The following is a 13,137-nucleotide window of genomic DNA, read 5'->3' on the forward strand; positions in this document are numbered from 1 at the left end:
AATAGTGGCCAGTTGTCAAATAAAAAATCATTTATATTTAACACAAGCAGTCTACCAAATAGCTATTCTATTATGTACAAAACGCTGGGGTGAAAATAAAATATATCAACTACCATAGGACTGTGGGATGGCATGACCGAAAGTAAAGGCGGCTAACACAGTCCTGACCACATTATCCCTTTATATGCCAAGGTCACAGAAATAGATGGACTCTACTTCATCTACTTAACGGATTGCTAGGTTTACTTCTACTTATTTTACGATATTACTGCCAAAGTAGTTAACTCAATCAATCACGTTGTTTACTCAATCTCATTTACATCATAAGAATAGACATGGCCATCTATTGTGCAGCAAAAGTAAATGTGTGCTGTGTTGCATTCACAACCGATCACTGTTTTTTTTGTTCAGACTCCTTTTGTCTGCGGGTGGGTGGAGGGGGGTACCTGAATCTGTGTGGTAAGGGGGGTCTGAAGAGGTCTGAACGATATATATATATATATATATATATATATATATATATATATATATATATATATATATATAAATGATTCAAGAGAAACGGGTCACTACACCTACGTGTTAACGAATGCCTCGTGAGGAGCGGGTGGGGTGGGGGAGATAAAAGTCATACAAATCACTTGAATCTAGCCGACGTCAGCAGAAAGGGGGGGGGGATTGTACCGTATTTCACATCACAGTAAGTGGATTAATTATATCGTTCGGTATGTGAAACGCTCGGCGGAGCTACCTAAACAGTGCCGCTAGTGAAATACGTCACACTACATTTTTCGGGAAATTACAAAATTGGTATCGGAACAAGTGTTTCCTCTGTGTTGAATTATTTATGATGAACGTGTTGATCAAAAAGTTTAAATATTAACTTTAATTGCTCTTCAAATCTTACTGTTTATTACAATTGCTTTTTGGGTGTTTGATATTTCAAAACAATTGAGAACGTCATATATTTCATACTATCCAATTTGCATTCTTATTTGGTTTTCTTTTCGATTCTTATAGTGTACATCTTCATTAATTCTGTATTGTTATATCTATTTTCGAAAGTATAATGCTTTATAACATAAAAAAACAACTTAAGTCTTGGTTAGAAGTATTATATCCTTATTAAACTTATTGCAACATGTTTTGTGAAAAATAAGTGAAACAAAATATAATATTCGGACAGATTTTTTAACGGTAACCATAACAAAATCCTTCTTACCTCAACCAAGTTGCAGGACAACATGTTTTAAAATTGGTAACTGTCGATTCAGTTTGGAGCAGCTAATAATTTTTCCCCACACCCCTACTACCCTGTCACATAGACTATAGCATAGAGAGCACTCACGTAAACGTGGCGTATCGTTATTTTTAAAGTTACAATGTCACATACCATTAGCAAGATATTAAATTTCACGAGCCAGGTGGTTAGTGGCTAATATAAAGTCAGTTTCTACCCCCAAGTGATACAAAATTGTGTAGTGTTTGGATTGTGCTGGAATTGGGTTTTTGTTTGAATTGGAAATTTTTTGTTGTTGGTCTATTGCAATTAAAGTAAATTTCATTTTTAACGTTTGTTTGTTTCAAAACACTCTTTCAAATCAAGCTGCTCAACTTGCAACAGACATGGATAAATGGCCACAATTAGAAGAATTTTTTCAGACCATTAAGGTAAATACTAGCAGATATATTATACTAATTGTGCCAACCAAAGTTTTGTAATTAATTTTCTTTATCTTCTGCTGTAAAGTAAACATTTATATGTATAACTATGTATAACTAGGTATAACTATGTATATGTTATGCAATGTATTTAAAAAACACTGAGGATGATAAAACAAAAGAACAGTTGCAGCTCTAATTATAAAATATTTCGCATGACGAATATTTATTAGAGATTACTTCTGTATCATTGTGTGCCCTTTCTTCAGTATGTTATGCAGCAATTAGTTCATGTATCATATCATCTCGGATTCTTTAGGTCAAATGGCATAATTGTTCCTGTTCTGGAAGGTATAGCTGATATATTTCCGCATTGATAGGAAATATGGCCATTATTTCTCTACCTCTTCATGCAATACATAAAATTTATTCAATAATAAATAAATAAATTAGGGCAAAGGGAATTCGAGCAGAGATTATTTTGATTCTTGTCATAAAAACAATAATATCAAAGTCAAAATTTTAAATATCAATTTATTTTGATGTGAATAAAAACGCTAGAACTACAATTATGCTTTAAATTGATTTTGAATTGAATTCACGCCATCATAATTAAACATATTTAATAAAAGCAAGTTAAGTTATACAAAAAAGTCAGCATTTCAAAACTGCGGAAAAAAAATTAATTTGTATTTGTTTTGATAGGGCACCGACTGTGAATCATTCCTGATTGGATTTCAATTTCTATAAATAAACTAAGTAAAAAAAAAAACATTTTAACAAACATTCTTTCTGAAATATATGTTTCTAAAAATTGTTTTTTTTTATAATTTTGTTTAGAACACGCCGACCAAGTATGATAATGTGGTACATGAACTCCACAAGGGAGAGCACTTCTCTAAGATGTACGCGGCCTACAGGCCCCAATACCCACAAGAGATCTACGACAAGATCATGGCCTACCACTCGGAGAACCCAAGCAACGAGAGACAACTCGCTGTTGATGTTGCTTGTGGGACTGGACAGGGTACTCTGCCCTTGACTAAATATTTCAAAAAGGTTTCTTAACTTGTTTACAATCAACTTTTATTACATTCATACTGTCTCATTATATCTGTCCTTCTCTTTATGGCAAATCTTATAACTGAATTTCGAGCCACAACAACAATTTCATTCAAACTCTCATATACATTAAGCTCAAAGATACATTCGAGAAAATCTAACTTTAAATTGAATTAGATTTTAAAATATTTATTAGAATTTCAATTAAAAATTACTAAATTCAACAACTTAAGCGGAGATTAAGTAGGATTAGGTAGGATTAAGTAGGATTAAGTAGGCCCAATGACGAACTGCCGTCAGCTTTTTAAACGATTAGGAACCGAACATTAATATTAATAAGGGACCAATAACTTTCGTTTAGAGTTGTAATCGCCAACATCTGCAAATATTTTTACTCATGAAGCACCAATTGTTTTTTTAAAAACATAGATTATGCCGTTTTCGTTTGACTGAATGGTAACCATGTATCATATTTTAACATTGTGTCAACCGTTTCTATTCCAGGTGATAGGGACGGACGTGAGTGAAGACCAAATCAACAACATGCCGAAAAATGTTCCAAACCTGGAGTCTCACGTGTCGTTTGCAGAAGATCTCAAATTTCTGACAGACGGGTCGGTGGACCTCGTAACCATAGCAACAGCCCTACACTGGGTGGATCAGCCCGAGTATGATTCAACACTAATTTCATCAATACCGTGATTCTTAACTAAACAAATACATCGTAGCATTAAACGTGAACATTAAAAGTGAACATTAAAATTTGTTAAAGTAACAACTGTTTTCGAGGCACCAAACATCACAAGCCAAACATAAGCTTACACAACATAAGCTACAATAGCATGGTTTCTTTCAGACATTTTACTCCGGGTGGGGTGGGGGGGGGGTGGGGGTTGAAATTGCTGTTAAGGGCGAGAGCTGGTAAATTATCATCCACGATTTACGTTTTTTTTCAATTTAATATTATTTTTTTCTCTACCGTAGATTAGATCTTGGGAGAGAATCTTGAAAGAAATACTTTACAATAGTAATGTCGATCTACTGTCTGTGTGTCTGTCCGTCTGCACGTCTGTTTTTTCTGTCAGTTTTAAATACAATTTTAAAATTACTCTTTACGTGTGTATATGCTTGTAATTCAGTAATGCTGCAATGTTTTTTTGGCCAGGTTTTTTAAGGAAGTAAAACGTGTGTTAAAGCCTGGTGGGACTTTTGCCGCGTACACTTTCCATGGGGATAATATTGACGACACTGAGTGGCAGACGTACTATTTTGGTGTGAGTAAATTTGATTTTGGTTTAAAGTTGTAAAAATTTGATTGATATTTAAAAAAAACATTGTCTCATTTTAGATTAATCGAACCTATTAAAAAAGAGGTGTCCGAGGTTTTAAGTTTTTGTGTTGTTGTAACGCGATAGACTGTTCAGCACAAATATGTCGTCTGCTAGAGTTTCCATTCAAATTATTATTTCAATGAACAATTCTTCAGGGTTGGGAACTTTTTTTATAATTTAGTTTATTACAGTAAGGCGTTTAATTATCCATCAATTACCAAAGTTTTGAGTACTTCAAAAAATAGATCGTTTTTTACTTTCTCGTATATACGAAGTATAGAGAAGTATTGTAATCGTGCAAAAAAAATCGAGATTTTTACAAATCTCAACATTTTACACCTCACTGATACGGAAAAACATAATTTTGCAATCTTGTCTGTATGTGTGTGTTTGTGTGTGTGTGTGTGTCAGCTAGGTTGAGAAAATTTCATATATAATTAATTTATCAAAATCGTAGTTCCATATCAACTTTTGAGTGATTTCCGATAACATGAATGGGTACTTTTTCTACTTTGAATTTTTTTAAAGCCTATAACTTAAGTACTGATTCAGATAGATAAATGAAATTTCACATGTAATTTAAAGATCTAATTCTCTACCTTCTGTCAAATTTTGAGTAATTTCAGTAGACCAGAAGTACTAATTTACGTTTTTTCCGATTTCTCAAAAAAACGCATGTAAATTTATAAAGTACTAATAATATTCTTTTTTTCTACGAGACTCTACTCTAGTTTTAAAAGTTTAAGTAATTAAAAATCATGTCTATATTCCAAGTTATATAAGAATATTCGAGAAAGTTTAGGGGAGATCACTCCCGGTTTATTTATGGAACGAGACGTTAATTTTCCCACGTTTTCTTTAACTTGCTTTCGCGTCTGTTTGTTTATTTGTTTGTTTGTGTTTCCAATCAAATCTTGCGATCGAAATTTCGGGCACTTCCCAGTTAGCTAGCGCACTGAAATGTTCAGGGAAGCTTTGTTTCCGATGACAATACAATATTCAATTATTATTATTACTAAATGTTTCCATGGAAAAATTTTATTGATCATTTTAGACCCCTATTGATTTGTACAAAAAAGGGACATAACCTAGTAATTGTAATTTGATAAAACAAGGTTCGGTACTTTCCCTCTTGTGGCTTACTGAAGGAGAGCACGCGATTAGCTGAGTAGTGGTCACGCGGTGTTTGTGTACAAACAACCGGAACGTAACAACTGGTGGCCAGTATGGGGGAGACGATGTGGTCGAGTGGTTGGGCACACCATTGCTAACCCACTCGACGCGGGTTCAAATCTATGTGTTCTAGTCAGTAACGTATTCACACAACAAAGCCATAACCCGCCCATTGTAAAAACAACGCTTCGTGTCTAACTTCCAACTTTTATTCCGTCTCATATCTTTACACACAACAGACCAGCCCTCGTCCTAACCTAGTAATTGTAATTTGATAAAACAAGGTTCGGTACTTTCCCTCTTCTCGCTTACTGAAGGAGCGAGCACGCAATTGGCTGAGTAGTGGTCACGCAGTGTTTGTGTACAAACCTATGCAAATCTGACTGATCAGGAAGTAAAATGTTGATGGTCGAATGGTTTGCACGCGAGGGCAAAATGGTGAAAGAAACGGCAACACATAAGAAACGTCGATTGGAAAAGGCACGTGTTTTTTACGAGTTGTCTTCGTTTACCCAAGAAAAAAAAGTGAATGCGAGAAGATAAAATCAATAGCAAGATTTGAATGCAAACAAACAGACAAAGACTAAAAAGTAGAAAATAATTATCATTAAAAAAGTTTTTAAAAACCCACGTTTTTTCTGATTGAACTAAAAAGTAGAAAATAAATGCTATACATCACAATAATGCAAGCGATCACTCTACTATAAGCGATCGCTAACTGCGTGCGCATTATGACAAACAATGAAAAACGTGGGGCGCCGTGATTTTCTTACAGTTTTCAATACTGTTGACTCTCTACAAGCTCCCTAATAAGACTAAATAGTATTATCAAAGTAATAGTAATATAACTTTTACATCTTATATTAACAATGACCGATGAAAAACGTTTACTTCGGCGCCCCACGTTTTTCATTTTTTGTAACACGTCGTCACTAAAAGCCAGACCTATCCTAAAATGACGTCACACCTCAGCCTCAACCCCCCCCCCCCCCACCTCAAAATTGCTGTTGAACTTCTCTTAAAACATCGATATTTTTATTACAAGCTTTTATTACACTCACTTCCTCGCAGAGGCGTATCCAGGTTTTCGTTGCAGGGGGAGCGAAAAGAGCAAAAAAAGGCGCCGAATTTTTAACACGTTCTATATACTCGTATTATATATATATATATATATATATATATATATATATATATATATATATATATATATATATATATATATATATATATATATATATATATAATTACTAGTTGTATGTCATTACTTCGCTATGATGTAAAATAAATTGAAAGTAGCACTCTGAAGAGAAAAAGAAAAAACACACAATGTAAGCCGACAAAACAAAAATTGTATCAATCTAAACAAAAAAACAAACAAAATATACACACACTACAACCAAAACCAATGAACGTAACACAATCTGTTTTGTAATTCTTGTAAAAAAATATTCTTACATAATAATTCCTGGGAAATTATTTAAGACAAGTGAAATAGGGGAAATAAATACTCTCTTAATATAAATATGTATATATCTACACATTTAATTATACATGTCGAAACAAATAAATACTTAGTTTAGAATATAATGAAATTGTTTAACACTATTCGTGTTTACAAAATGTTTTTGTCTATAATCAGCATTAAATATATCGTCATCATAAATGCTAAAATATTACAGCATAATGAAAGTTTTTGAAATCAAAGTTGGTATAAAACCACGCTTTTCGATATAATAGAAAAACATTCAGAATAACAGCCTACATTTAACTAAATATTGATCTTTTAGTTCAGATCATACATTTTTTAATTTACTACTGCTTCTTTGTGTTCTTTAAAGATCATTTTTTAACATAGTGATATGTATGGGTTAGATCACTGTATTGCTGACACACCTTTTTACTGTTCGGTCATTTTAGGTCAATTATCCAACCCAGTGTATACCTAGGTGTGACATTAATGCCGCTGTACACGATTGTGGTGGTGAGGGTGTGTGTGGGGGGGGGGGGGGGAGATAACCAACTCAGAGTGAACATAGCGTCAGTTTTTCGATGACTGTTCTAAACATACATGTATATTACACATGTATACTGATTCAGAAATAGATTTAAATAAATAGCAGTGGTATTATGACAATATTTTTTTACAGAGGGGTCCATGGGGGAGGGGGTTTAACTGCTTCATATAATTTGTAATCGTAATCAATATCGCCCAAACTGTAAAGTACTACTACTTCATTGTGATGACGTTGTTGACCTTGCCAAAATTTCCCCACCGCTACGCAGTTTGCCCATAAATAAATTTAAATAGAGCTTCCACATCAGTTGTATTTGTTTCTGTATTGTAATTTTTAAAAAAAATTAATCACACGATTCAAACTGTATATATAAAGTAATTATGTGTGAAGTTTTATGTATAACATTTTCTAATGCAATTATTCGTATGCAAATACATTATACAGTTGCCTTAAACTTAACACCCCTCTTGCCAAGTGGTACTACCGGTAGAGGATTTTAAAAAATTCCAATGCATCGTTATGTTTATTTTTAGAATGGCAAACTGATGCAGCTGTTAATACGTGTTGTAAACGTAGACACTGCTAGACTAGTACAAAAATGCTTAATTGCTGCATAAAAAGAAATCTTGTGATTTACATAGATGTGCCGACCAAAAATATTTTTTTAACAAATATCATTGTTTAAAACTTTGAGTTTAAAAAGTTTCCAAAAAAGGCGCCACTTTGCTGAAAATTGCCTGCTCCCCCCTGCTTACGCTACTGCTTCCTCGTCAGTCTGTCGTCAGTCTGTCTGTCTAGATCGAAACGCCAGAGCGAAAATTCGGACACTTTTAACTGACAGATACGGTTCGTAATTAATACGTGGGTTAAGACATGAAGACAATGCATTGTTACATTATGACATTTGACTTAATTGGATGCCTAATTAATTTTTTATGAATTAATTAAAATTTGGACCGAATTAGTAGGCAGATCTATCCACACGCGTCATCACGGCCTTGTTGAGTGTGGAGCGAGGGGGGGGGGGGGGGGGCTCTACGTCAAAAGCGCGACATCAGGTTTAATAGACGCGATGGTTTTTAGTCGTTTTAGCAGTCTAGTTCTTTACCACTAGACTACGCCATCCCATAATATTTTACTGAATTAATCTATAAACTTGAAAATGGGTTTTAGTCATGTAACTATTGTAAATAAAACATGTAAAGTACTGAAAAAAAAATTCATTAAAAAATCGTTTTAATAACAAGCTTTTATGTATTAATGCAATAAAAAATTGTATTGTCATCGGAAACAAAGCTTCCCTGAAAATTTCAACGCGCTAGCTAACTGGGAAGTGCCCGAAATTTCGATCGCAAGATTTGATTCGAAAAACAAACAAACAAACGAACAAACAAACAAACAAACAAACAAACAAACAAACAAACAAACAAACAAACAAACAAACAAACAAACAAACAAACAAACAAACAAACAAACAAGCAAACAAACAAACAAACAAACAAACAAACAAACAGACGCGAAAGCAAGATACCCACGCTTTTCTTTATAGTTATTTAAATAGTAGTGTACAATATATTTTATACTTTTTAGTGCATTATTACATAAAAGCTTGTTATTAAAACGTTGTTTTATGAATTCTTTTTTCCAAAATCTTCTCAGAACTCTGTCAACATAGAGTACTTTGATCAATTCCTATCACTATTTATTAAAACTGTTTCCTTAAACGCGAAATAACGGCTAAAACTCATTTTATAGCATTGCTTTTTATTATGAAAAAAGTGACGTCACACTATCTGAACACCCCCCCCCCCATTACTCCGTCACAAAATTACGGACCCCCCTACTAGTGTGACTTCATTTATGGATGACCCCTAAGGTATCAACATGGCGGCGCTTAGCAGTATTTGATTTTGGTCACGTGAGTCCTTAGGCATCTCGACCATCAATCATGGTGAACTTTTAGTCAGGGGAGACAAATAGTCTTATTTAAAGTACAAAAGTATTTAAAGTTGTGTCCCAAGTCGAATTTTAAAGTATTCATTATTTAAAGTTGTGTCCCATGTCGAATTTTCAAGTACACAAGTATTTAAAGTTGTGTCTCATGTCGAATTCTAAAGTATACATTATTTAAAGTTGTGTCCCATGTCGAATTTTCAAGCACACAAGTATTTAAAGTTGTGTCCCATGTCGAATTTTAAAGTAGACAAGTATTTAAAGTTGTGTCCCATGTATAATTTTAAAATACATATTATTTAAAGTTGTGTCCCATATTATGTGAAATTTAAAACATTACATGTTTTTACTTAAATCAAATAATAGCTAATGAAGAAACTGTTTAAAGATTATATCACATCAAGGACTATTCATCTTATTGACAAATATGAAAACACGGAATTTCCATTTCAACAATTGCAAAGGTACAGTAACGTTTTATTTTAAGTGAAGACAAGATGCATTGTTTTTTAAATGCACGTTTTCATATACAATGAATAATTAAAAATTCACACTTTACAATAATATCGCTAATTTAAAACTCTGACTTGATAAAAATCTCTACATCAATTTATTTTCTTAATTGTTTATGATTTGTTTAAAATAAAATATGGCTACTTTTAAAGTTGTTTAATATAGCTCTCGCTTCATCATCAAGTAAAATCCAGACTGTTAAGATCTTTTACTTAGTAATCAACTTAGCTCATTTGTAGCCCTTGTCTAATAATAGCTACAAGCATTCCTTGCTTAAATCCAAAAAAGATTTTAAAAGCTTGATCGCAACATTAATTTGTAACGAATGTTAATTTTCTTTTTTTCTCTTTATTTAACAATCAGATACGAGGGTATCAAGTACACAAAAGAGCTGACGGTTGATGAGTACATCGGGTATCTCTCCAGTATTCACTGCATCAACATGTACATCTTGGACAACCCTGACAGTAACATTCTTGATGTAATGAAAGAAAAGTAAGACATTTTTTTAGCGCAATTTCCATTTTGGAGAATTGCGTTTATTAACCCGTCATTTCTGGATGTATAAATTGATGTGTGTCCGCAGATTTAAGTCGTATCTCTTCCTCAACGAAGCAATCTCGAGGACTAGTTTCAAAAGCAATTATGTTAAGCAAGTTACGAGGATGATAGTGGGCCAAAAACATTCCGGGTTTCTTTCATGGATTTCCCGGAAAAGCCAAAAAAACCTTAAAAAATGCAGTTTTTGGCCCATATCTCGGCAACCAGACCACTTAGCGACTTGAAACATTTACTAATCGATTCCTGCCATAATTTAGAACAATATTGCCGAAGAAAGTTTCCAAAAATATTCTTTCGTTCGGTCACAAAATGTTTTTAGAATTAATTAAAATTTGGACCGAATTAGTAGGCATGTTTATCCAACCCCACCACACGCGTCATCACCTTCAATAGCTGCGTCATCACGTTCAATGGCTGCGCCATCACGTTCAGTAGCTAGGCGCGCAATGGTTTTTAGTCATGTAACTCAATTGTAAATAGAACATGTAAAATACTGAAAAAAAATTAATAAAAAACGTTTTAATAACTTACCAATGGTTTTACTAACCCTGCTCTTGATTTACGCTACGACAGAGCTATTTTTGGATAACATAAGGAAATTGCGCTAAAATTGTCACTAGACTTTTTAATTACCTTGTTTTACTTGCGATCTATGTGCTGTGAAAGACGAATTTGTAATTAATCAAAACACTGCTTATTATATAATTAACCAGTGTGGTTAAAGTTGAAAAAAATGTTTCAATTTTTAATTACATAATTAGACTACTGTTGAGGCTAATATCTGAATTGTTAGATTTTTTTTAAATCTAAAAAAATTCTCTATTCTTTAAGATTTTTGTTTCTATTTTTAATTTGCGGAGTTTTCTATTGTTCAGATAAAATCGATATATTTTCGTTTCTATTTAAATCTTTGTTTCTTTTTGTTCCTGTATAATTTTGTTGTTACCTTTACGTCCAACAGACTGATATCCATATACAAGACCAAAACAGCAAGCGATGAAGAAATCAAGGTGAAGGTCAACAGCGAGATCATCCTATTACTCGGCAGGAACTAGCATACACGTCATATTTTGAAAACTACATTTTTGATTTATGAAATCAAACCTTACCTTAATGTTAACGTTAAGTTCATGTCATTTTCAACAGTAACATGTAGAAACAATCACATTATCTCTTTTTATGTCAGTAAGGGAGTCGGGTTCGAAAGAATTTTTTTAAACCTTTCATTTAAAAAATACATACTGATTTGTTTTTAGAAGACCTTTGTTCCCGGTTTTTCCCCAAACGTTGCTAACGAGTGTTAAATCAAAGACCGACAAATTGCGATTGTAATTTTCTAAAATTATATTAAAAATAACATACTTTTGTTTTAATTAAAATATGTGAATTGAAGATCAGACATGTATTAGGTTAGTCTTTCCATTTAGAGGCACTAATCACACACAGTAAGGATCAAAGATTATAAGATTACAACAGAAACCAAACTATCTTTATAGTTGAGCAAGATTATAAGATTACATCAGAAATCAGACAATCTTTTTTGGTTCAATAAGATTACAAGGTTACAAAAGAAAACAGAAAATATGTTTAGTTTGATAAGATTATGAGATTATAACAGAAATCAGAAAATATGTTTAGTTCAATAAGACAACAGAAAATCAGAATATACTTTTAGTTTCATTTATAGTTTGCCTTTTGCATCTACTTTTTCATACATTGATCTAGTTATAAATCTTTTTTTCTCACTTGTATTCGATGCATACGGCGTTGTTCATAAAGGGAATCAATCTAAAATCTCGCTAATTTATATGGGGTATAATATTATAACATAAATACTGTAGCTTGAACTATTACACCAGGTTGGTACTCAACAAAACAAAAGATTGTTTGAAAATTTAGCGGCTAATGGCGGAACCTTAGACTGGTAATCAGTCCAGCTACGGAGGGGAGGTTAGGGGAACCTTAGTCTGGTAGTCCAGCTAGGGAGGGGAGGTTAGTATTGTAGCCACCTCAGGGGGGGGAGGTTAGTATTGTAGCCACCTCAGGGGGGAGGTTAGTATTGTAGCCATCTCAGGGAGGGGAGGTTAGTATTCCAGCAAACTCAGCTAGGGGTAGGGGAGGTTAGGGGAAACCTTAGTCTGGTAGTCAGTCCAGCTAGGGAGGTGAGGTTAGTATTGTAGCCACCTCAGGGAGGGGAGGTTAGTATTGTAGCCACCTCAGGGAGGGGAGGTTAGTATTGTAGCCATCTCAGGGAGGTGAGGTTAGTATTGTAGCCACCTCAGGGAGGGGAGGTTAGTGTTGTAGCCACCTCAGGGAGGTGAGGTTAGTATTCCAGAAAACTCAGCTAGGGGTAGGGGAGGTTAGGGGAACCTTAGTCTGGTAGTCAGTCCAGCTAGGGAGGGGAGGTTAGTATTGTAGCCACCTCAGGGAGTGGAGGTTAGTATTGTAGCCACCTCAGGGAGGGGAGGTTAGTATTGTAGCCACCTCAGGGAGGTGAGGTTAGTATTCCAGAAAACTCAGCTAGGGGTAGGGGAGGTTAGGGGAACCTTAGTCTGGTAGTCAGTCCAGCTAGGGAGGGGAGGTTAGTATTGTAGCCACCTCAGGGAGTGGAGGTTAGTATTGTAGCCACCTCAGGGAGGGGAGGTTAGTATTGTAGCCACCTCAGGGAGGGGAGGTTAGTATTGTAGCCACCTCAGGGAGGGGAGGTTAGTATTGTAGCCATCTCAGGGAGGTGAGGTTAGTATTGTAGCCATCTCAGGGAGGGGAGGTTAGTATTGTAGCCACCTCAGGGAGGGGAGGTTAGTATTGTAGCCACCTCAGGGAGGGGAGGTTAGTATTGTAGCCACCTCAGAGAAAGGGGGAGGGGC

The 13,137-nt window shown here is 34.4% G+C and overlaps 1 protein-coding gene across 1 annotated transcript; it reads left to right on the top strand.

Annotated features, from left to right (window-relative positions):
- Positions 1-1,605: 1,605 nt before the first annotated feature.
- Positions 1,606-11,852, top strand: LOC131955696 (putative methyltransferase DDB_G0268948). The gene is made up of 7 exons (XM_059319914.1): positions 1,606-1,671; positions 2,503-2,721; positions 3,229-3,392; positions 3,890-3,998; positions 9,563-9,660; positions 10,073-10,204; positions 11,232-11,852. Exons 1-7 carry the CDS (start codon positions 1,627-1,629, stop codon positions 11,323-11,325), a joined length of 861 nt encoding a protein of 286 aa, XP_059175897.1. The 5' UTR covers positions 1,606-1,626; the 3' UTR covers positions 11,326-11,852.
- Positions 11,853-13,137: the final 1,285 nt, after the last annotated feature.

The sequence above is a fragment of the Physella acuta genome, unplaced genomic scaffold (assembly GCF_028476545.2).
Source record: "Physella acuta isolate Inbredline_101_S28 unplaced genomic scaffold, ASM2847654v3 ptg001095l, whole genome shotgun sequence".
Classification (NCBI taxonomy): Eukaryota; Metazoa; Mollusca; class Gastropoda; family Physidae; genus Physella; species Physella acuta.

Bases quoted from the DNA above. Each gene is read 5' to 3' on its own strand.
- LOC131955696 (XM_059319914.1), top strand. From the start codon at position 1,627: ATGGATAAATGGCCACAATTAGAAGAATTTTTTCAGACCATTAAG. The intron at 2,722-3,228 runs GTTTCTTAACTT...TTTCTATTCCAG, and splicing joins TGACTAAATATTTCAAAAAG to GTGATAGGGACGGACGTGAG. The intron at 9,661-10,072 runs GTACAGTAACGT...TTTAACAATCAG, and splicing joins CCATTTCAACAATTGCAAAG to ATACGAGGGTATCAAGTACA.